This window comes from Pygocentrus nattereri, chromosome 13, assembly GCF_015220715.1.
Source record: "Pygocentrus nattereri isolate fPygNat1 chromosome 13, fPygNat1.pri, whole genome shotgun sequence".
NCBI lineage: Eukaryota > Metazoa > Chordata > Actinopteri > Characiformes > Serrasalmidae > Pygocentrus > Pygocentrus nattereri.
This window is the reverse complement of record NC_051223.1, coordinates 28,745,116-28,770,436: the sequence shown is the minus strand read 5'-3', so window position 1 is coordinate 28,770,436 and position 25,321 is coordinate 28,745,116. Positions and strand designations below refer to the sequence as shown.

At 40.2% G+C, this 25,321-nt stretch overlaps 2 protein-coding genes across 2 annotated transcripts in view; both read left to right on the top strand.

Moving 5' to 3' along the window:
* Positions 1–850: 850 nt before the first annotated feature.
* On the top strand, positions 851–16,692 carry synpo2lb (synaptopodin 2-like b). The gene is made up of 4 exons (XM_017702770.2): positions 851–1,192; positions 4,262–4,413; positions 6,131–6,861; positions 11,943–16,692. The coding sequence occupies exons 1-4, from the start codon at positions 1,091–1,093 to the stop codon at positions 14,594–14,596; spliced, it is 3,639 nt and encodes a 1,212-aa protein (XP_017558259.1). The 5' UTR covers positions 851–1,090; the 3' UTR covers positions 14,597–16,692.
* A 6,518-nt stretch (positions 16,693–23,210) lies between these two features.
* Positions 23,211–25,321, top strand: part of myoz1b (myozenin 1b) — an 11,815-nt gene continuing 9,704 nt past the window's right edge. Inside the window, exons 1-2 of the mRNA XM_017700944.1 lie at positions 23,211–23,483; positions 24,998–25,094. Of these exons, the coding sequence (XP_017556433.1) occupies positions 25,007–25,094 (88 nt within the window). The 5' untranslated portion in view covers positions 23,211–23,483; positions 24,998–25,006. The remainder of the gene's footprint in view (positions 23,484–24,997; positions 25,095–25,321) is intronic.

The following is a 25,321-nucleotide window of genomic DNA, read 5'->3' as shown; positions in this document are numbered from 1 at the left end:
CGAGCAGAGATGTTTTGATTTTGTATTTAATTAGTAGACAGTCTTTTCATTTTCAAGTGATCTGCTATTGGATAAGTTTCACTCAATACTTCTTCTCCAAGTTCTTTTTAACCTCCTGGTAAATTTTTTGATATTTTTTTGTTCGTTTTTGTTTAGACAGTCATGCTAATTGTGAGATTGTTAATTTGAAGCCCAGTATGGGAAAACAGTAGATTGTGCTCATTCACTAAGACGCTGTGTATACATCTGTAGATTTCTGATCTTCAGATTATTGTTTGCTGAAATAGTGTGACTTGTGTATGCAGTTTCATTGATGTAATGAAGTTGAATATGTATTCAAATTCACGTCTCAAGTCTTTGCAGAAAACTGTACAGTTAGTATCATCACTGCTGTAGCAGAGCATTTTAAAAGGGACTGGAATTTTGAAGTTTATATTTGGTACTTTTTTTTGGAATCGAGAGATTGCTTTTACTTTCATCTACTTATAAATACATTTATAAAATGTCCTTAAAGATTAAAAAATACCACAGCATTGGTATTTTTTTTAATTAGATACATGTAATGCCTGGCTTATAGTGTACTATGAGAGTTATTTATTTATTTATTTATTTATTAAGCAGTGTATGTATTGCATTCTGTTGTCTTTTGGAATTTCCATAGGCTTCTTTTCCAGCCTTTCAGGTTTTGAGGGCTTTTGTAGATAAACCTCAGGGTGGCTTCTGGTCTATTTTTAGAAGATCTATTCACAGGACAAGTGTGGCCAGTGGGATGAGAGAAGGAGGGACAGGATCTGCACCATAACCCCCCCCCCCAACACCCAACACGACATTCCTGAGAGAGAGAGAGAGAGAGAGAGAGAGAGAGGGCAAGCAGTTGTGGAAACCCTTCATTGCCCCTGATCCCCCCTCACTCTTCCCACTCTCTCAGCAGGCTGATAGCACATGCAGTCTGTACCTGCATGTGTCTCCCAGAACTGGCGGGAGCTCAGCCACTAAACAGGGCTCGAGGTTAAGGGATGGGACAAGGTGACTGAAGGTGGCCAGAGACAGCCAGACAAACACACAGACATACAATAGATCAACAGGTACAATGGTGGCAGAAGAAGTAGTGGTCACCCTCTCAGGTGGAGCACCATGGGGGTTCCGACTGCAGGGGGGAGCAGAGCAACAGAAACCCCTTCAAGTGGCTAAGGTAAGAAGAGAGCATGAGATGGTGGAGACATTGAGGCCATTCAGAATTTCCATTTCCACTGAGTTTAGATTTTGTTTGGAATCTTGCTTTAGCTTTTAGTTTGTATGTGTGGAATGAAGCCATCAGTGATGATCCAATCATGTCCAGTTTCATAAACCTTCTAGCAGAGTCAGGCATGTCAGGTATGACACAAATAGACTTGTGCAAGGTAATGTTTTAGGCTTTAAGCTAAGGGAAGATATGAAAAACATATTTTCCAATAGATCCTCATTGGTCAGTGTATGACATTTCCTGCTGCTGAGCTGATGACTTTGTTCCACATTTGTCAGTGAAGAATGTATGAAAGACGCGATAAGCCGCTGGAGCACTGTGTGGAGTTTTGAGTGCAGCTCCTAGTGGCTATTTTTCACTCTTTAAACTATTAAGGTAGAAATATTTTTTAGAACAGGTTTCACACAGAATCACATTTGAGATGTCATTTTCATGTAATTCCTATCATTTATATCAAATGCATTTATTATTAATAGTGAATTGTTAAGAGAACAAAAGTGCAGTGTACAAAGAAAAAATGTGGATTTGACATCTATATTCTTTAGCTAGCTCAGTTTGCTTTGACTTATTTCTGATAAACTCATAGGTTGAGGTCAGAGAGGTCTTGTTCACCAGCTCTATAGATAAACCCACCAGGCTTTTCACACCACATATCTCCACTCTTATCACATTGTCAGCTTTTTATTTGGGTTTCTCTGGAATCCAAATCTTTCTGAGGATCACTCTTTCTGTGGATCTAAATGTAGATGTTATGTTAGGACTGAGTAGAATTACAGGCTCAGACTTATATTTATACATATGCCTTGCCACATTTGTTCAGCGATGACTGTGTGCAATGTATTTTCCCTGATCCAAGAGCTATTTTGAAGTGATGAGCCACAGCTGAGCGCTGTCTAGTCTGGAATGTTAGATTGCACTAATACTCTGATGAGCCTAGTTCTACAGTAATCATAAAAAAGATGGTTTAGTTTCAAACAGTAACAAAAAAGCCCCCCCCCCCACTCTAGAAACCCCCCTCTGTCTCCTGTCTCTTCCATTATACCCAAGGTCACCTCGCCAGGGTTTTATCTGCCATTCCATTTGTGGTGTGGCCTTTTTTCCATTGCCAGTTCTGCTCTTAAATGAGATATTCTTATCCTCCAGCCGCTCTGATTGCCGCTTTTGACACAAACATGCGGAACAAACTCGGTGACACTTACTCAGCTAACAGTATTTAGCCTCTGAGATGTTCCAGCAGTTCTTTAATGCCTGGCATATTATGGAGATGTTCACTGTAAATACTGATTGGCCAGCCTCAGTCAAAATACACTGTATCCTCCTCATGTACACTTAACAACTTGATGTTACCTTCTGTTTCATTCCTTTACAGCTCATGCTTTACTCAGCCATAAAGTTCTCATGCACTTTCAAACAGAACCTACTGTAGCTGATTGACAACTGACTCCTGACAAAAGCTGAGGACTTTATTTAGATTCTCTGGGGAACACATGGTGAATTTACAGCATGCCCTGGCTGAGGACTGAGCATAGCGGCAACAGCTGCCCTGGCACCAGCCATCAATGTTGTTCCATCTGCTCACATTCTCAGCTCATTTAAAGCACAATAATTAAAAGAAAGAAAAAAGTAAACAAAACAAGTCAATGTTAATAAACGTTTCAAGCAGAAATGTATGTTTAGAACAGCGCCAGACAAGGGTTTTGACACGATGCCCACCTGAATGATCTACAGGATATTTATTGATGCATTCTAGGATGGCTATGAGACTATGATACTATAAATAATATTGACTTACATTAAAAGTAAAGCATGTTTTTTGCTTCTCATGTAAAGTTGCCATTTTGGAGATACGAGGTTTTGTTCCCACAACAGCTATATATATATATATATATATATATATATATATATATATATATATATAGTGCATATGTTTTTGTGGGATGTCACGTTGCTGTCCAAAGAAAAACATCTCCATAATCTCCATTTTTTGTGATTTTTACTTTTCTACATGATTTGAGCATAGGAGCTGTATGAGTACAGAATATCTTGAAGCACAGTATGTCTTGAAGACACATAAAACCACACAAGCATGATAGGTGGGCCTCAGGTAAAAATATAGTAAAAAAAACAGAATATGGCTGGGGTCAAATGCAAAATAGATAATTGCCAAGTATCTGGGACACAACCATTTCACAAACCTCTAGAAACTTTCCTCATCCTTTTGTACACAAATATGGTTTCTGTGCTTTTAGCTGGCAGATGGTGAACTTTGTGTCACTGTTCCAGTTTAAAAAAGGAAAACTCTCATACTGGGAAGCTGGTTAATGTAGGAAAGATGAGATAAAGATGGCCTGCAGCTCAGTGTTTTGGCGTTGGCATTTGCTAGTGAAGTGGGTCTTAGAACAACACTCTCATATCTGACAGGTGGCTGTTAAAGAGGGATTCTAACACATCATGACAAATGAGATCCCAGAGTGAACACCCACCCTCTGCACTTTCTCCTTGCCTCTAGTTCAAAACAGGTTGATGTTATAAAGTTGCTGCTAGTTTTAAGTGTATTATTTTATTCCATAATGGATTACATATATAAACATATATAAACCTATTGCTTTTGCTTTATTGAAGAAAAGATGAGGAATGGTTGATAGCATTGGCCTTAACTGGCTGAGACTGTAGTGTGTGTGAATTGCTGCCATGAACGCACTGTTGACTGAGATTTACTGAGGAGTTTTCTGTAACTGGAAATCACCTCTTATGACACAGTTCCACCTAGATGTAGAAGTATTTATCGTTGCTTTGAGAATCACAGAAAAAATAGCAGCTACAGTGCAGAAAATATCTGACTAACAAAGTTAGTTATAGTTATAAACCAGTCAGACATTTACATGAATAATTGAGTAGTTGTTATGTTTCTAATATTGACATTTGAAAAGTGTCCTTTTAATGATCACATATGCAGAAGAATGACCTTTGCCTGTTTAGTGTTAATTGTATCTACACTGTCTCCCCCTGCTGTTGCAGGTTAGGAAGCGCAGTAAGGCCTGTCGGGCTGGCCTTCGGGAGGCAGATGAACTGGTCGCAATCAATGATGTGGCCTCTGGAGAGCTGTCTCATGCTGAGGCCATGAACCTGATCGACAGTGGCCGGGGATCCCTTCAGCTGAGGATTAAGAGGTCAGAGTTAAGAGGCCACAACAAGGAGATCTGAGTTTCGCCCGTGTCAGGAGCTGCCATTTTTTACATATGATTTCAGTTGACCTCATTTTGAGTTGACTGTTTTGATTGGCATTTTTAAACCCATTAAAGCGTCCAGAGCCTCATATAACATACATGTGATTTTTTAATTTTGAATTTGAATTTTAATTAACAATCCTACAAAACATACAATAAAACAGTCACAAAATACTCAGGAGAAAGTTCAGGAAAAGCCATGCTCTGTTCAGAAAATACTCTTTTATTTAGAAAAAGCAGAATAAGGCAGAAAACTGAAAACAGAGGCAGGTCACTCCTGTTCATCCTCTTTCTCTTGACATTAGCAAAATCATAAACCCACTGTAAATATGCACAAATAACACAAACACATAAACACTTCTCAACCTAGCAACCAACAACAACAACAATAACAGTAACAGCAACAATAACAGTAATAATCATAAATAACAGTAATAATGATAAATAATGATAAATAATCATCAATCCCACCAAGGAGTGTGGCTTGTCAAAATTTCAGCATAAGTCAAACATTGGTAACTAAACAAAGTCAATCAGAGTGGTTTGATGTGAAAAGGTGCATTATAAAGAAATGTGCCAGCTGAGATTTCTTTACAGTGGTGGTGAGAAAAGCTATGTGCCTGTCAAAAGTATGCAAGGTGAATACAGTCATTCATTACTATCTTAAATAACTACTGAACCTACGGGTCTTTTGAGATTTGATATTTAATGCAGATGTGGTTCAATATTTGAAAATAAAATAAACTGGGAACTAGATTTTCTGAAAATACACTTGAGGTCAAAACCTTGATAACGTGTCAAAAAAGTCATATAAAATGTCCCAGATCTCAGACAACACTCATAAATGTTTCATGCAATTTTCATTGTGTGTAAATTTCTGTGAGGAAGTTTTTAGAGGCTTTAAATGCTTCATAGATCTGGTAGCACAAGATTAAGATACCCTTATTAGTCTCACAATAGGGAAATTTCACCTCCACATTTAGCCTATCCGTGAAGTGAAACACCACATACACTCTAGTGAGCACACACACACTAGGGGGCAGTGAGCACACTTGCCTAGAGCAGTGGGCAGCCCAATCTGCAGCACCCGGGGAGCAGTTTGGGGTTAAGTGTCTTGCTGAAGGACACCTCCGTCATGTGCTGTCAGCTCTGGGGATCAAACCGGCGACCTTCCGGTCACGAGGCTGGTTCCCTAACCTCCAGCCCATGACTGCCCCCAATGTTAATTAAAAATAAAAACTTTTTTTCTGGCCTACAGATAGGATGAGATTTTTAAATATTAAATAAAAATTTTACTGGTTGAGTTTGACACCCCTGTTGTAAACCATTGTGACTTGGCTTCTCTGGAATTTCCTTACATCTTAGCAATGTATAAAATATGCAGATTTATGTTGAAAAAAATGGTGAAATTCCCCTTTAATAGTATAATTTGGTTGCTATTTAATGTAATGATCAAAGATTATTCTGAGGACAGGTCATTGGTTTTTATTAAATTGGTGCAATACAGAATTCAATAATATGTGTGTATATTGTCAGTCATATCTGTGTATATTGAATATTTTACAATGGTATGTAGCTCAGCCAATCAGATTTTAGAACCAGGTTGATTCACACAGTTTCTAGGAGTTACTTCCGATGTCTTTTTTCTGGCTTTATTTAGGGCCCCAGTGGGATTCCAGTCAGTAGTGCTGTTGGACCGAGCCCCCTCCCCTCGAATTGATAAAGAGTATAGGGCAGCCCTAAAAGCCCTATCCCCTCCAACCTCCTCTAAACTGTCATGTGACCACAGGGGAGCAATCATGTCTCCCACCAGTGGCCCAGAGTGCTTGACATCCCCTCCGGACAGTGAGGCATACTATGGTGAGACTGATAGTGATGCGGATGTGACGGCTCAAGACAAGCAGCGTAGACAGAAGCGCCGCAGCCCCAGCAGCTCCCCAGCCAAAGGCAATGGCCTAGGTTGGCCCCATGAAGAGGAAAACTCAGAGATGAGTGGCTATGAGAGTGCCACTGATAATATGCGTATATACCCTCAAACAAAGACCTGGACCATTTCTAATGGCACAGTGGAGGGGATAGGTTCTTCACAGCAGCAGAGTTTACCTGGAGTGGTCCGCAGAGAGGTAGTCTTCCAGCCCAACCAGGCAGAGTGGTCTCATCAGGGTGAGAACTCTTCAGAGAACTCTGATCAAAGCCCAACAGGGGCAGCAGAAGTCGACAGTGGTTTCCAAGAGCCTCCAACAGTTCCCCCTCCTTTGGTGTCCCCAGAGAGGGCCAAAGAAGCACTCCTGCTGGCATCTCACAGAACACTGGTACCCATGGTGGGTCCTGTGGATAACCCAGTGGATGAAGAGCTCACTGTCACATACATGGACAAGGCCAAGCAAGCCAGTAAGTACCTGACCACAGTCATCATACAGACACTGAAGTTATACAAATCCTGCTGAAATGAATGGAATTTCAAGCAATCTGAATTCCATGTCTATCTAAGCTCTGCAGTTCAATTCTGAGTACAGCCATATGTGATCAGAGACGAGTGCTGCTTTTTTTTTTGCTTTGGCGTCTTTTCCTCTCACTAGCTCATGCACTATTATTGGACTTCTAACTCTGCCCTCAGGAGGCCAGTTACTGAAAGGTCAAGCCACCGAGCCCAGAGAAGCAATGAATCAGGAACTGGTAGCATTCAGACTGTGAAGTAATTAATGTTGTCACATAAAAATGTAATAGTGGTGGTGAGATCTTCTGTCAACAAAAATGTTCTAACTACTATTAATAACTGGACATGAGCATTTCAACGATAACAGCATTAACTATAGGACAGCCATGCAAGAATTTTAGTGTGCAGGACCCAAAGGACCCATGAATATTCCTCACTTTTTTAAATAAAACACTTTGATGTAGTGTATAAGCCTTGCTAACATACAGCTCACTTCTCAGCCCATACAGTCAATTTGTGAAAACTAAGCTGCAAAAAGCACCCTTTTGAATTCATCTCGAAGTTACAAGAAGTGCAGCCAATCAGAACAGGGCTCAGTTCTAAAGTAACAGTAACAAAAACAGCCTATTTAATACGGTCATGTTCATTTAAAATGGTCATGTAAAAATGAATGATGACATTTTTGGTACATAAAACTGCACCTAACACTGAAACGTTCTTCAGAGCGATACAAGAACCATAGAAGAACCACTTTAGGTTATCTAAAGAACATTTTGTGCCATTTTACTGACATTTTCTGAATACATTAGCCATGTTTGTAAATTAAAGGTGAGTGTGAAGAGCATTCTTTAAAATTCCAAGGTGCTACACCAGGACAAGAGAGAAACATATACCCATGAACCGTTTAGGAAGCTTTGTTGTAGATTACGTTTATGTGATGTCTGTAGATTGTGAACTTTTTATATTTCAGTTATGAATAATAATAATTAATGAATAGTGTATCTATGAATGTATGTAGAGTCAGCTGGAAATGATTCCTCTGTACATTCTAGTGCTGCTGCTTTGTAACTGGAGTAGGCTGGTGGTGAGCTCATATGAGCGATGATGGGGTGTTCTTCCATGGTACTGTTGAAGAGGCTTTATGGACAGTGTGTGTGTGCGTGTTGGGGGGGTGGGGGGCAGGATTTCAGCTTGGGGGGAGGGAGAGAGGAAGAGCTCAGAGCTATATTTTCCCTCTGAGTCAGGCCCTTAATATAAGTAACTCTGTAGCTTGCCTGGAAAGGCATGTCCAGTTGCTGTTTGCTGTCACTGGTGCATGTTTTAGGAGTTTCATCTCTTCCGCCAGTGATTTGGCCTACAAAGTATCTTCTTTGTTATATTTTTCTGTTCAACACATTATTTTCAGCCTTTTTTAACATCATGCATCTATTTAGTATCCTTTTTATTACTGACTGTAAATAGTTTCAATATTTATCTATGCACATTTCAGTAAAAGCAGACTAAAAATAGAGACAGGTTTTCTACATGACCTGAAATTACACTCCAACAGGTGCAGTATACTTACAGTGTGCTAGTTCATTCAGTGTTTGGATTTCATGAAAAAGGCATTTAGAAAAAGCCTTTTATCTCCAGTTGTTGAAAAGACAGAGGGCCAGAAGACCTTTAAGCAGATATATAGACATACTGTATATGTTTTTTTCTCCTCATAGTGTGATAAAAGTGCAGCAGATATGCTGGAGTCTGTACAGCATATCTAGTATCTTTGGCTGATGAGGTGCTAATTGCTCTGTCCATAGTGTTTGGACTGGCCCTCCTCCCAGTAAATGGCATAGAGTCCATATCTAAATACAGACCACCGTGTTTTCTAACAAGGTGTACCGCACACAAAAACCATTTTGTGAATCATGTAATTTTTTTAATGTAACCCATTACTCCATTTAGAGAGTCACATTTTCTATGCCTTTGCTCCCAGACTTAGTAGTGGACAGCAAGCCAGAACATCCATTTTGTGGCTGCCAGAGCATAACTGTATCTCCCAAATGGTAATTTTCTAAAAAACTAATCCTTAACTTTTAATTTAAGTTAACATAACATGATTTTATTCCAAGCAAATTTAAATTTGTCATGAAATATTCTCACAAAAGGACAGCTGGTGTTTTCAAATGATTAAAAAAAACAACAGTAAAAACAAAGTTAGAAGATTTCATTCGGACAAAAATTATATATTGACAAAGTAAGAAAAAATGAGGGGCACACACATCGGCACTAGTAGCGGAGTATGAGACACACTTCAGGGCAGTGGTGGGAAATGCCAGTACTACAGGACCAGATTCCTGCACAGTTTTTAACCAAACTGCACTAGACTCCAACCCTTAATTCCCCACCTCTGCTTTAGGGGCTGGCATAGGAAATATTGCTGATGTTCTGCAGCCTCATGAACACAGCTGCATAATTACAGCTGGGCTTTTTAGTTGCAATGATTTGATTCATAATGCTTCTGTAGAAAAACTATTCCAGATATCACGAAACTTCCATTTGATTATTTTGATATGATTCTGAATTATTATTAAAAATACACTGAAAGCACAAACATGACCAAGAGGCACTGTTTACACATTGGTGGATTATATACAATAAGAACAAAAACACAATACGTTTCTTTGATGGTTCCATTTGAGAATACCCTCAGAATTAGAACAAGCACATGCTTCATTGAATGTTATTATTTTAACTAATCATGACATACATAGTTTGAAATAAAATGTGGCACAAACATCTATTTCTTTTTCAATCATCCTATTAAAACTTTAAGAATCATATGTGACAGACACAGATCTGATGACTAAGGTTCAAAACAAACTATTCTTAATTGAAGCACTTCACTGAATCTAAAAGTAGGCTATCTTGCCTGGATTACTCAAACTCTCTTCTACCCCCAGTGGTGAAGAGTGGTGAAGTGGAATGGTGAGTTCAAACGAAAACCTGGGGAGAGGGGTGTCTCTCGTTAGTATTTTATTGAGTATTTTATGACCTCTAACAAAACTCTTTGCAGCAATAACCAACAACATTTAGAATATCAGATATGGTGTTTACATTAATGATTGATTAGAACGCAGAAAATAACCCAACTGACAACATGACATCACACAGTGTGTGTGTTCATCGCTAAATGGTAATGAAAAGAGATGACCTCTTATCTTTCAGTTTCAAACACAAGACTGTCTTCCTTCTTTCTTGTGTCTGAGCTTTGTTTACAGAGTTTGAGACAGCATAATGTGTCTGGGGGCTTCTGACTGGGTGTGGCCAGTTGACGTAAGGCTCAACACAGACACAGATGATGGCAGTAATGATTGATGATGGTAACCATGAGCAGTGTGTTCTTTTCGACCCTGCAGAGTTTCTGGAGATGCCAACAATGCTTAAAGCCTGTGGGGTCTTATCAAATAGTCAGGGCAGACAGGGAGTGGTGTGCCTAGACAGGTGGGCAGTGCTCATCAGTGTTGCTCACTGACTGAAATAGTTTGAATGACATAATGGAGTTTCTTTGGGCCTGTGGCAGGGTGTCATGGTTAGACAAAAGGTCTTTAAAAGGTCTCACCCGGGACTGTGAACTGGAGGATTCGGGACCACCATGGGCAAAGTCCCCAGAGATTGCTGGCTGCTCTCCCCCAGCATGTGAGTATGTGTCCTTCCATTCGATGCTAGCGTGAAGGTGGGGGACCAAACAGACTTTTTACTGGCAAACATGAAGAGCCTCACATTGCCTTCTGAGGTGGAACATGTAGCACCCGCTGTCTACGCAGGTAAACCTGAGGACTTCTATAATTTGAAGTGTGTGGATGTGGATTAGGAAGGGGACGTGTGTTGATTCTGGCACTGGCAGAGGTGTAAAACTTTTAGGAAGAAACAGGAGAAAAGATTAATGGACTGTACTTGAGTCAAGTTTGTGGTTTTCTAGTTGAGAGCCTTTTTGATGTGATGTTTTGTATTGATCTTTTCAGTTGCATAGTAAACTTTTTAATTAGATTTTTTTCTTATGTCTGAGCTTGAGTGATGGATTGAAGTACTTATACAATTTTACTACCATCTATGTTAAAGAATGAAGCCTTTGATTAATGAATAGCTGAATATGTCTCAGTGAGTACAGTGGCATGTCCGCACCATTCATATTTACTTCAGAAGAGTGAAAGTGTATTGCTTCTTTTTTTCTCTCGCAAACATTTTTCAGCCTTGGGTTTTAAATGTGATGATGCACATTAACTTGTGTGCAGATTTTTTTTTGGTTGAAACCTGATTCACTTCACAGAAGACATCGTCATGTTCCCACTTTAGATATTTTGTGGCTATGGTTGAAGTACTGGACTGTCTCCTACTGTGTGCAGCTTTTCAGAGGTCACTTTCTCCTACTGTTAGAATGTGTCAGGCTATTTGTAGTGAAGGATGAGCTCACAGATTTACCATAGGCAGATCTGTGCCAAACATGCTTTTAGTATCTACCAATAGCATTACAGCATGCTATTTCAGAACTTTTATTTCTCAAAATAAAATAAAATGCCTAAAAGTCTATGTTCATGTAAAAAACTCAAATAAAAATAGAATTGTGGTGTTAAATAGTGAATAGTCTGTATAAATTGCTGTCTGTTTTTGTCTTTGGTCTATTTATAGAGTAGATGCATCTGAAAAAACTGTTTCAGACTGCATGCTTATCAGTCAAGTCATTAAACACTAGAATGATAATTAGTGTTAATTGGCTCTTGTAACAGAAAGTTGTAATGGGGATCAAACACTCCTCCCGAGTGATGCTTACATTTTGAGCTTCACAAATACCTGTGGGAATACAGGAGGACATTAGCATTCATAACTCTCTTTGTCATTGCCGGACTCAGTCTGTGACCTTCAGTGATCAAATCAGCACAGAATCTGTGACGTTTTAATTCTGAAATAATGAAGTCAGTTTGGCATGATAGCCTGTGAAACCATATTATACAGTTCTGTTCATATATAGTCAGCTCTAACTGTGTTTTTTTGTCCTCAGAGCTGCACAGAAATGAGAGTGTGCAGGACAAACAGGTGAAGGAGGCACGATCCAAGTGCCGGACCATTGCCTCACTGCTGACTGATGCGCCAAACCCTCACTCAAAAGGTGTGCTTATGTTTAAGAAGCGCCGCCAGCGTGCAAAGAAGTACACACTTACCTGCTTTGGCAGTGTCGACGGTGAGAGCTTGAGCAACACAGAAGGAGAAACCGAGGACGAGAGCTTTTTTCTGGGCAGTGAGTCAGAACTGGATGAGGATAGTCTTTCAGCAGCACCAGATCCTACCTGGGACAGTGGCTATCTGGATGTCTTGGAAAGGAGGACGTCAGCCTGTGTGATAACTGACAGGGACATAGAGGGCAGCCCAGGCCTAAGTGCCACCTCAGGGAAAGGGGCAGAGCTTTTTGAGCAACAGAGGAAGAAGACTGAGAAACATACATCCACACCAGTTACCCTGACCCCAGCCTCTATGCCCCAGCAGCAGCCAAACCCGGCTGTGATATACACGCCTGTTACTCCAGTTACACCATTCTCTTCTCAGAGTAGCAGCATGGTGAATGGGGAGCCTATGGTGGTGAGCAGAACCAGTATGGTGCTGTCTTCTCCAGGCCAAACTTCCATGGGCCCTGTGGCAGGATCCTTACAATCAGAGCAATCAGATCCTTCCTCTGGAAGCTCGGTCCACAACAGAACTGCCAGACCTTTTGCTCCTGGCTGTGTCAGCCATAGAGCCTCAACAGCCCCAGTTGTCTTCAGGCCCAATACTACAAAGAAAACCCCACTTCAGGCTCAAGGGGTATTTGTGTCAACTGTACCTGCTCCTTTTTCTCCTGCTGGATCTGGATCTGGATCTGGCCCTGGTGGCTCTGATCAAAAGAGAGCCATCTCTACTGCTTCCCTGTACATCCCCCCAAGACCAGCCACAGTCTGTGGCCCTCCGTCTGTCTTTTCTCCATCCTCTTCTGTGACATCTCCTTCATTTTCTCCCCCTGCCTTAAATGGCCCACCTTTCCCTCCACAAGCTTCAGTGACATCTGCACCTTTCTCTCCAACATCTGCTCTTGATTCACCTCATAATCCAGCCTCTGCTGTTGCTGTCCAGCCTTACTTCTCTCCACCAGGACACACTTTGCCCTTTAGCCCTCCTCCCACCACGTCTAGCAATCAATGTCAGTTTCCATCAACAGTTCCTGTGTCATCACAGTCCTATTTATCCCCTTCTCCTGCAACTCCCTCTGCCCCAGTTCCTGCCCACATTCAAGTCCCTGCACAGTTCCCTCAAGGTCCAAATATGCAGCAATCACAAGCTCATAAGGTTTCCTTCTACCCATATATCTCAGTGGCAACCACTTCATCCGGAACAGCAATAACCCCCATGGCCCAGCAGTATCCCCTCTCTAATTCAAGTACAGGGGTTTCTTCTCGAGAGCAGAGGATTTCCATCCCAGCTGCCCGCACAGGCATTTTGCAGGACGCCCGTCGCCGCAACACTAAGAAACCCATGTTTAGCAAGCCTGAAGAGAAGAAGCCTGTCTCTTATAATCCTGAGTTGCTGTCTCTAGTGCAGAACCTTGATGACAGGTCCCGCTCTGGGGCAGAGCCCGGTTTTGAGTCAGGTCCAGAAGAGGACTCCCTCAACCTGGGTGCTGAAGCTTGCAACTTCATGCAGGCTCAAAGAGGCAGAATAGCTCCCCCAGTGGCTCCAAAGCCTGCACACAACACTCCTGAGATCCCCCAAATGGGAGGGAAGGGAGCAGAACTATTTGCACGTCGACAGAGTCGCATGGATCGCTATGTGGTAGACAAACAGCCCAAGTCTCCAGCCCAACCTCGAGAACCGTCACCTACTATTTCTCTCCCAGGTCACTGGAAATACTCCCCCAATGTCCGCGCCCCTCCTCCGATTAATTATAACCCACTGTTGTCCCCGTCTTGCCCTCCATTGGCCCAGCGAGGCAATAAAGCAAATGAGGCTGCAAGAAGTGGAACCAAAACAGCACCTGGCCAACACAAGCAAGGCATCAAAGCTTTGGACTGCATGAGCAGACAGCCTTACCAGCTCAACTCTAACTTGTTCAGTTATGGGGGCAGTGTTCCTCAGACCATTTCTACCTACCAACAGCAGCAGAATGGAATCAACAATATCGGTGGCACTCTGAACCCACCAAAGCAAGTCCCTGTGAAAACCCCCCGTGTATATGAGATCAAGCGCTTCTCCACCCCAACCCCAATGTCAGCACCAACAACCCTGAGCCCTACTGTGATCGTCCCACGCTCGGCCACCACTCTGGCTGAACCAATGTGGCGCTCTGACATCACCTCACCTCCTCCTGTCGCTCCTCGACCTGCTGTACCTTATTCTCCCCCACCTCCTGCCCCTTCAGCAGCCCTACCAGCATTACCCAAGTTCTACACCACCCCTGTGCCCAATGCAGTTCCCATCCCAGCACCCACTCCTGCACAAGTCCAAAGCCCATTCCAGGCAGCCAATCAGTTTCAGAGTGCTCCAGAGCTGAGCCCCCTGTCTCCCACCTGGGGACGTTCTGCCATGTCTGGAAGCAGTCAGAACCTGCAGGTGCCCAGACCCCACTTCACCACCTCTAGCATGGGCCTGCAACCCAATGTATGGAGGCCTGGCTCCATGCTCTATTGAATTTCACTCCACCGTGAAGAACCAGCTCCATGAAGTAACACAGAGTACTTCACAGTGTATTTGTGCTGTGAATCAGTATTGAATTAGTATCTTATTGCCTGAGTAATAAGACAAACACTGGATGAAATGATTGCACGTACGTGATTTATGCACAAGCAGTATTTTTTCCCTTATCAACAAATAGCTGGTTTACAGATTTCTTGCAGTTTCATTTAATTGTTATGATATCAATGTGTCATGCAGAAAATCCAGAAAATATAAAGTATTGTGCAAAAGTCAGAGACCATCCTTCATTTATTTAATTTCCAGTCAAAATAGCCATCAGGGAGAAGACATTAATTTTTAAGATATTTCTGAGATTAGATAAGATTGAATGTGTTTGGGATCCCAAATAGAATAGAATATGGAATAAAGATGAAGGGTAGACACTGAAAATACTGAAGAATTGAATATTATGTTTAGTTATTAAGGGTTATGTGTTATTATCTGTTAAAAATATGTTTTCTGCTTTTTTTCCTGATGCTAAGAAATTAATAACTTGTATGGAATGACTGTTCTGACTGGAAATCAAGAAATGAAGGGTTGTCTCTGACTTTTGTAAAGCGCTATACGTCACACAGAGATGAAAGAAGTATTTTAACATAGTGATAAACAAATGTAAGATTAATTTACCAACTGGGGCCATACATAGGAACCACCAGAGACATGACTTAAGCCATCAAAGGTGACAGCACACAAAGGTGACAGACTAAAAAGATTACCATGGAGTGAAAGAGAGGGGGAAAGTGAAGTGAGGAAAAAAAGAACTTTCAACAGATCAAGGCGAGAGAAAGATCAAAGAAGATGAATGAAGATTTGCAGCTCATTCCACTGCAGAGAGTTATAGACTGTCTTTAACTGGTGTAATACCCAAGAACTCTAGAGTGTTTTAAACATGTGTTAAAATTGCCACAGGATGTTATAAAGAAATTGGATTATTTGAAGCAGCGATGGACAGTGAGGCCCAGTGATTCTAACAAAGAGATGGGAGAGGTGCTCAAGGAATATGGTATTTGTTTGGAAAGAAACAAGACTGGTATCCTCAGGAGAGATGGTACAAATCACATTACACAGCACCCTATTCTCTGAACCTACAGGCAAACTTCTACATATCTGCATATGAATCATTCTGGGTGCTTGATGCATGTGCTTATTTCACTCAGATGCTGCTTCAGAGTACAGAAGATGATGCTGATCCCTCATAGCTGTCCTGCGCTACTTTCGGCAATGCATGTGGCTCCCAGTGCGGAGAGTTATGCGGGAGATGACTGCATGACAGATTGGAAAAGCACCTGTGTCATTTCTCAGTGCATGGCTCATGATGCTTCATCATGTGAATGATACATCTTTTCACATTTCACCGCCTCTGCTGTCACTGTGGATGATGCTTTTGCAAAACAAACATGACTTCTCTTTCAGTCTTGTGCATCACTTGCTCACATGCATATATTACATATGCAAGTGGACCTTTTTCCTCCTTAAATCATATTAATGTGTAAATTTATGAAAAAATATTCACTTTTGTGTAGTTTGAGCAACACATAACCAAAACAACACATAACCAATTAAAACAGATTCTGTGGTAGGTACCATTTCTCCTCTGAGGTTTGGTGGCTGGATGTTGGAAGTTAAATTAAGCACTGGAGCCAATGGACTATAAGATGGTTTAGGAAATAAGGTTAAAAAAGGAAAAGAGAACACACAGTAGAAATCACTTTGTTTTCTTCTTTATGTAGGACACATAAGAGGTGTACACTGAGATGTTCATTTTGTATTATCAGATTTGTTAATATGCATGCCTTATTACATACAGATGTAGGTTAGAAACTATGCACCAATGGTAAATATTTGCTTTGTTATAATTACAGCAATGTGAGTTAAAAAAAAATAGACATTAAGTGTGATGAAGACACAAAAAGAAAAAGCAACGTTATTTGAGAGGAATGAAAAGTAATGATGAATGTACTGTTTTCTGAGTCTGGGCATATGACTACCAATTTTTAATGTTTGAGACACTGAAACTACAGCAATAAAAATATTCCATCTCTCTGTCTTTACCTCTTCTATGACTACACATTTGTCCACTTTCTCACTTCTGTATACTATTTTCTGTGTCACATATAGCAGTGTGTTTCAGCCTTGGTCCTGGAGGCCCACTGTCATGCATTTTAATGCTTTCCCTGCCTTAACATAGCCACTGTAACTCAATAACAGACTGTTAATAAGATGTTTACTTGGATCAGGTATGTTGGGAGCAGGAAAACGCTAGAAAGTGCAGGGCAGCGGGCCTCCATTGTCGAGATTCAGCGCTATATGGGATCAGAGGAGTGGCTGCTGTGTGATAAGCTATTGCAGTAATCCAAAAAGCACACAAGGTGGCACTTTTGTTCAATTCAGAAATATGCTTTAAGGTCACGTCCTGTCACATTAACCTTTTTGTTCTCACAAACCATTATTTATTCATGGTGAGTCATTCGTGTTCATTTTAATATATATCAGCTTTCTACTGTCATTCATTCAGATTCAGCAACTTTAAAAAGATGCTAAAAACTGTGTTCTTTTGTCTCAGGACAAGGTCAACATCCATACTCACTCGTATTTATGCCATTCTCAAATAGCAGCATACCCGTGTTCCTGCCTCAATAACCTCACACACTGCAGTACCCTTTTCAATGGCATTTCTGGTAAAAAGCCTGAATAGGCTTAATAACTTATTCAAAATGCAAGTGCTAGAGTCCTTACTCATACCAAGCCCTGCACATCACACTCATTCTCCATCAGTGACATTAATTAAAGTCAACCTGGTTCATGTCCTTTGATATATTAAGCATAATTAATCATACCCTACCATTTAAAAAGACAAAATTTACATTTTCAATTTGGAAGTGTAGTAATTCTGATTTTTGAGAGTTGTGAACCAAGACTATTAGAGCAAGGCCTTCAATTTGGGCCATAAATGTAAAACCTTGGTCAAAACAAGTGAAAAAAGAACAACTTTACAATAACGCTAACTTCTGCGTCCCTGTGGGATTCTAGGAGTTTTTAATGCTAAGGTAATGGCAATTGGCATGAAAACATTTGGTCAGTTCTTGATTAAGCAGAGACATTTGAAACTTATAAGAGATATTCTTTGTTTTACATGATGCTTGTAACAGACATATTAGCATAGTTTATCCTGTAGTGATGAACTGGTAATGAACTGATGCTGCTCATCCTTTCTCACAACCCAGTGACTTCCAGAAGGTCTATCAGGATGTTTTTTTTCTCTCACAAAATTCCCAGCCTTTGGAAATCAAAATGTGATTGGTTGATTTCTCTGTCACTTCGTGATTACATTTACAATTAATCTAATGCATTAGCCCTTTAGCGTTTGAAGTCTTGATCTATAGCAGAGCTTGATTAGTTATATCTACCTAAACCAAAACATGAAGAAACACAATTGCTGATTGGACCATTTTTCACTGGCCAGTTCAAAAATTCAATCCCTTTGTTTTAAACCAAAATTTACACAAGAGTAGTACTGTAATACATGCAGGGATTCAAAACAGATATAAGTCTATTATAAAAAAAACCTAAGTACTGAAGACATTAATGTTTTAGTTTCCAGAAATTCAATTAATTATTGAAGTATAAAGCCCTGCTTATCATATTTAAGCAACATTCCCCATCTCACAGAGCTCCTGTGGCTCTATAAACCATCTCACACTCTCAGGTCCACAAATACCGACCTGCTGGTGGTCCGTAAGACCACTATGACATTAATAGAGGGTGGATCATTTGGTGCCGTGGCCCGGATACTTTGAAAAACCATCCCTCAAGACCTCAAGGACTGTTCTTCTGCTTTGAGACTTTGAGAGAAAAACGTTTTTTTCTCAACACTCTCACTTTTCTGTCTACTAGTCTGTCTCCCTTCTTCCTATTCTATTAATACTAATAATGGAAATTACTATTTGACTAATTACGTTTTCTTGTAATTACTTGCTATCAGGCAAGCTGTTTATACTGCTGAAAATTCAAGTGTACTATTTTATGGAGTAGAACAAACTCAAAAAGACAAGTAAAAGAATACAGGGTGGAGTCATCCAGAGTTCCTAGTGATGATTTGATTTTTGTTTATTTGCTTTTATTGTTCCTTCAGATGTTGCTTTCAAACAAACATCATGTTCACATGTAAGTATGACTGTGTTAGGTGTCTCTGCTTCAGTCAGTTTGGCTGTAACAATACTTTAATTACTGCAGACACTGCATTAATTTAAACTCTGCAGACTATCATTTAAAGAGTTTTCTTTTACATCTCAGTTTGTAGTCATTACAATTATGTCAGTTATATAATTGTGTATTTACTTCTACTTAAAAGCTCAAGTTTCCCCACCATATAGTCTGTGTGATGTCTACTTACATTTTGTTCAGGAGACTTAAACGTTTGAATGAAATCAACTCCATGTCACTTCAGACAACTTAAATAATAAAATTCAAAACTTCATCTGAGGCAATGAGTTTGATTAAACTCATCACAGTGTATTTGCTTGCATATTACTTCCCCTTGCTGCTACTCTTTAGAAAACAAACACTGCACTCACATGTTGTGACACTTGAAATGTCCTTTCATCTTTTCAGTAATTTTTGAGTACTTCTGACAGAAGTCCAGATAGGTATGTGACATTAACAAGCGACATGTGCTGCAACTATGTCTGAGTTATTTGATGCTCCTCTACAAGGTGAACTGCCTGCTGACCTCTTCTAAGGTCTTAGGCCTGTGATCAGATGTCAGGGTATCAGGTGTTAACTTTAGTGGCAGGTTGGTAGATCTGTGAGGAGCCTCCTCAGCAGTGATGGCCAGTACTGCACTGACTGTGGTCTGTGTTTGAGTCTGCTGGAGCCATCTTGCCAGCTTTAGCACTCTCCCACTACTTATTTATAGTCCTGTTAATAAGCAACCATTTGGCTGAGAGCTAAACGCAACACATTTTTACAATGTGATTCAGTCACTGATACAATCACTGAAAAAGTGCTGCGTTGAATTTGCCTGATTCAAAAGGTCCATCATTTCCACATGAATAAAATACAATTTATGACTTAAAGTTTGTTGGTACCTGTTCATCATGTTTCTTCTGACATCAAGTTTGTCTACTTTTTGCTGCAGTAACAGCCTCTACTCTTCTGGGAAGCCTGGAACATTGGAACATTGCTGTGAGGATTTGATTGCATTCAGGCACAAGAGCATTAGTGAGGTCAGAACCTGATGTTAGATGCAATGTATCTGCAATTTATCCCAAAGTTATTTAGTTCATCTCTTCCAAGAATTCCTCTGTTCTACAAATCAATGCAGACAGGCTTTATATCCCTCTAGTTGATACTTAGCATTGGGTATGGTGACCTTATGTGGTTGCTCCAGAGTGTCTCATTCTATTGGTAATACATGTGTATGGAGCAAGGGATAATTATGAGCACAATAAAGGCCTATGTGTGTAATAAATTAACTTTAATTTACTAATTAGAAGAGATGTCTGAAAACTAGTAGTATGCAAATGTCAGAGACCATAAAATGGCTCTCAGTTTTTTTTTAAGAAATCTGCAGAGATATATATGTTTTTTTATTGCCAGAGTTTAGTTTCAGAGTTTGGTTGCAATTTCTGTTTCTCATGATCCAAGTAATCCCAGTTACATTTACAAGACACTCTGATTCAAATGTTCGGGAGGTGAGTGAAGCATTAAGAGTCTCATTCAATGATTCTTCTTGTTCTAAGCATAGTGTTGCCTAACTAAGGAATTGAGCCCTAGTCTGTTGTTTAGGCAACGGGTGCATCCATTATGTTATAACCTGTGCCAAATGATTCCATTTTATACTCTTCAGTCTACAAAACCTCCACAATCTCCACATCTCACATAAACAGTAGTGGATTTTTGCAGAACTGAAGAGTGAAGCTTGATTTCCTCCTATGCCTCAAATGTACTGCTTGTCTGATGTCAACAGTTTTGATGGTGTAAGACATCTTGTACAGTTATTAGGAGACTTTTGACAGCTTGTGAACTCCAGTTTTGGAAACTCCTGTTTTTGTTCTGCTTCTTTTCCTCTGACTTTCCTCTTCCTCATCCAAACGGATCTACTCAGAAATATCTACTTTTTCATCTATTTTAGATGTACAAGAAAAAGAAATTTTTAACACAGCTGAGATGAATTTGAATAGTTACTTGTGTCAATGTTAGTTTGAAGGGGAACATAATGTCAGTGACTGCTTTGGGAACAGCTTTTCTTGGGAGGACACAGCTGTTACCTCTAGTTGGTTTAAAGATGGAAAGGATGGAAGAGTTTAAGTGACAGTAGGGTACACAAAAGTAAAGAATGATTCAATTAAATACTGACAGATTTGATGTTATAATGAATGTTGGGGCCCTGTATCTAATTTTCTGTCAATATAGAATTTTTCTAGTGCTAAAAATCAATAGCCTGGATTTTGAATGAAAACTTAAAATTTGAAAGGGTAATCCTTTACGTTGCACAGGACTGTGCATTACACTGAAAGACAAAATTATATTTCATTATTATAGAAATTTGAATCAAGTAAATTGAATACATGACATTTTCAATGTGTGTGTATCATTTAAATAATGATGGACTTTATTGATGGAATTAATTAAAAAAAACCCAGAACATCATAAATCCTACAATTCAGCCCTAAGATGAATCCTAAATGTGATGTTGGCGATGTTTAGAAAATGATTAAAGCCAATAATAGATACCAGGTGTCCATGGCATTATAAAAAAGATGAGTTATAATGAGTTTTACAGGCATTTTATGATGCTGGATATGTCACTGCAGGCTCCTTTAGGCACAAATGAACTTCAGCAGAATGCTACTCTACCAAACACAGCTCTCCTCTGAGGTGATGAATAATGCCTGGGCACTTTGTTACATCAACATTTGCATGACCTCCTCCTTCAAAACACAAGATGAACTGATTTCCTGATTGACATTGAAAGGTCTGAGGCTGGATAGCACTGACAGGACTCGCTCTGCAAACGTATTGGGTTTATTGTCCAGGCTCTAAATTGGTGGGACGCCGACTGTAAATAAGCTCGCCTCTTCTCCGAGAGCAATAAGTCTTCATTCGGGGGCTCTGTCAAATGCTCCACTGCTTGAGCCGCCCACTGGAAGGCCACTGAATATAGAGTATCTCTAATAGAGATGCTTCACACCATTGTAAATGCCTTGTGCAATCAAGACAAAATCATTCTTCTCATAAGAAGTAAAGTTATTTCCTTCCCTTATTATACTGAGTAAATCAGCTCTACAGCCCGAGGTACGAGCTAAATTGCTGACTTGAGCAAATGTTTATATCCCATATTGACTGTCCCTAATTCACTCCTGCACACAGGCATTGCCAGAGGTGGGTAGAGTAGCCTAAAACCATACTCATAAGTATTGTAACTCCAGTGAAATAATGACTGAGGTAGAAAAGAAAAAAAAGTAGCCTAGCAAAAAAAAACAAAAGAACTTTAGTGGAGCTTATGGCACATCCAGCATCTATCAGTGTAGGAAGTGAAGTTAGCCATTATTATTTTTAGTCCTTTAGTCTAAAGTAAAACAATAAAGCTTGAAAGTAAGAGGTGTGAACAACAGAGAAGCAGTTTAGGAGCTGCACCTCCAGAACAGAATGAAATTAAACACAAATAGAGAGTGAGTAGCTTAATATGAAGCTGAAGTGGGAACGAATAAAAAGCAGAGTACTTTCTTTATAAGTATATATTGGAGTAATGGCAAAAGTATTATCATTTGAAAAGGACACAGTTCAGCAGTGATTGCTACATTTTATCACATTTCTGCCTTTATGTTATATTATTTTTAATATAGACACTTCTATAATGTCAATAGACAATCAAGTCAGGGTTTGTGACCAAAGATCATCAAAGGGAATTCAATGGATGAATCACATTTAATGCATAATTCAGTCAATGAGATGTGAACAGTTATGCTGAGAGGTTGGATATGAAATGGTTCATTTTAGACAAACTTACTGACTATGCTTTCTTTGCCATGGTGGTGAAAGGAACCAGGGATCTCAATGTCAACAACCCACATTTAGCATTTTATTTGCTATCCAAAAATGAGCTGTATACCTACATGTTTCTTCTGAGTTTTTGTGATAAAATAGAAATAAATCCGAAATAAGCTGGAATACCCTAAATATATATTTCTTCAAATTTAAAAAAAGGTCTACCAGTGGCCTTGAATATACCATTAAACAGGAAACCTCAGGAAATGTATTTGTAACTATATGTAATAACAACCTACAGGTAGCCGTTGAAGGCTTTAAACTCTCTAGACATCTGGTTCCTACCACCATCACCAAACAATTCTGGCTCTTTAAAGTGGTGCATTTCATATCAAACCACTCTTAATGACTTTGTTTATGTCTTTATCATTTAATTGTGCAGAAATCTTTTGAATTCTCCTTTAAAAGTGAAAACCTCTCTCTCTCTCTTTCTCTCTCGCTCTCTATCATTCCTCTTGTGGGGCCTCTGTCAAAACTCCTTGCTCTCCACCGTTCCATATATAGGCCCGAGAAGCATCTGCAAGAAAAGTATCTCCTTCACCGTTGCCCAGCTCTTTGTACCCCACTGAAGGAAGTCCCCCTCCCAGGCCAAAAGCCCCTGCCACCCCAATCACTGCTCTCCTTTCGCTCTCTCTGGCATGTAGAAGACAGCAGCAGCAGTAGCAACAGCTGAGGAAACCCAGGACGTGCCAAACCCAGGGATTTGGATTTATCCAAAACCAGTCTTTTCTGGGATTTTTGTTAAAACTTTCATTTAACTTTATTTTCTTCCTAAAGGATTCTGTTGTCTTAGGTAAGAAGGGGGGCTTGTGCCAGGGGAATGCTTAAATGGCAGGGGATGAATGCCAAACTCGGGGTGATAAAGACAAAGTTATGTAATGAGCTGTTAATCTTAGCTTTGACTGGCACGCAAGAAGGGCTTGGGCTGATTTATTCTGCTTTCCACTGTTCCACCCAAAACACAGACAAGATTTGCTGCTTTTGAACTGAGGCTTGAGGTATGCTTTCAGTGTTTCCAGGCATTAATAGTATAAATCACTGCTATGAGATAAGGTTACTCTTGCAGTTTGAGAGAACATAGAGCAAATTCTTTTAAGAACAGGTGAAACAAATGTTTCTGATCTTCAAATGACTCGTGAATGTCTCATTAATTGAGAGGCTGTCCATGCAGACACCAGGCCTGCTCGAGTGCAGATGAATGGGATCTGTTCATTGACCACTCAATGTCAGTATTTTTACTGCTTTTATGAATCACATTCACTCAGGATTTAAAAACATAGCAGCAAGGGATTTTGTAGTAAGGCCTTTTTTAAATAGTGCACAGTAATTTTGCTGGCGTGGACGCGCAGGACATCTGAGGAATTTGCTGAGCCGGGCACACTCCTCTGCTGGCGGTGGACTGATTTAGTTTGCTCAAACAGAAATATCCTCTCTGCAACAAGAGGCTTGTTTATGCTACTTTTAAAGCTTTCCGCTCTAAGAATTATGTTAAAATGTTTGCATTGAGAAACAGGAAGTAGATAAAGACATAAGTCTTAATGAGCTTTTTGTGGAGGAACTTTTTTAGGAGAAAAAATGTTCAGGGTCAGTAACTGTACCTGCTGTTCAAGTGTAGCCAAAAATAACTGGTGATGATTGAGTTACTAGCCTATAGTCTAAATTACTTACAGTGTATCACACCCTATAAATTCCATCCATCCATTTTCTAAGCCACTTCTCCGTCAGGGTCGCGGGGGGGTGCTGGAGCCTATCCCAGCAGTCATCGGGCGGAAGGCAGGATACACCCTGGACAGGTCGCCAGTCCATCGCAGGGCAGACAGACAGACACAGACAGTCACTCACACATTCACACCCAGGGGTAATTTAGCATGTCCAATTGGCCTGACTGCATGTCTTTGGACTGTGGGAGGCAGACACGGGGAGAACATACAAACTCCACACAGAGAGGACGCTGATCACCCGGCTGGGGGATCGAACCAAGGCCCTCCTCGCTGTGAGGCGACAGCGATACCCACCACGCCACCGTGATGCCCACCGTATAAATTCTCACAATTAATTTAGAAGGACTTTTTAAAAAAAGGACTTTTTTTTAAGGTTAAGCCATTTAAAAGAGATGAATGAAAAACTTGCCTTTAAAAGAGCGGGAAGGGTTGCCTTGTCATAGTTACAATAGCTTTGTTTATGCTTGCAATAGCTAAATATTGCAGATATCAATTGTCTAACAGATGTCTCCAGAGAAAAAATGGGCAAGTATGGCAGTTTCTTCATTATGAACCTGCTGACATGGATCTGTTTACACTAACACAGGCTGTGAAGATGCCCATGTCTGGTACTCCTGCTCCTCCAAACAAGAGGAAAAAGCCCTCTAAAATCATCACTGACTTGGCCAACATTACACAAGATGGTGAGTATCTCCTCTTTCTCATGGATTTGCGTACATCCTCTCATCCAGAAGCTGCCACATGTGTATTGTATAACTGATTACCATGGAAAAAGATGGTGACACATTTCTTTACATTTAGGAAACCTGTTAACTCAATATACACTTGTAAAGCTTCGAAGCAAAGCTGAAGCAAGTGTCAGCAGTTTCTGTTCTTTGTCTGTGGCACTCGACCACACAACACAGATGTG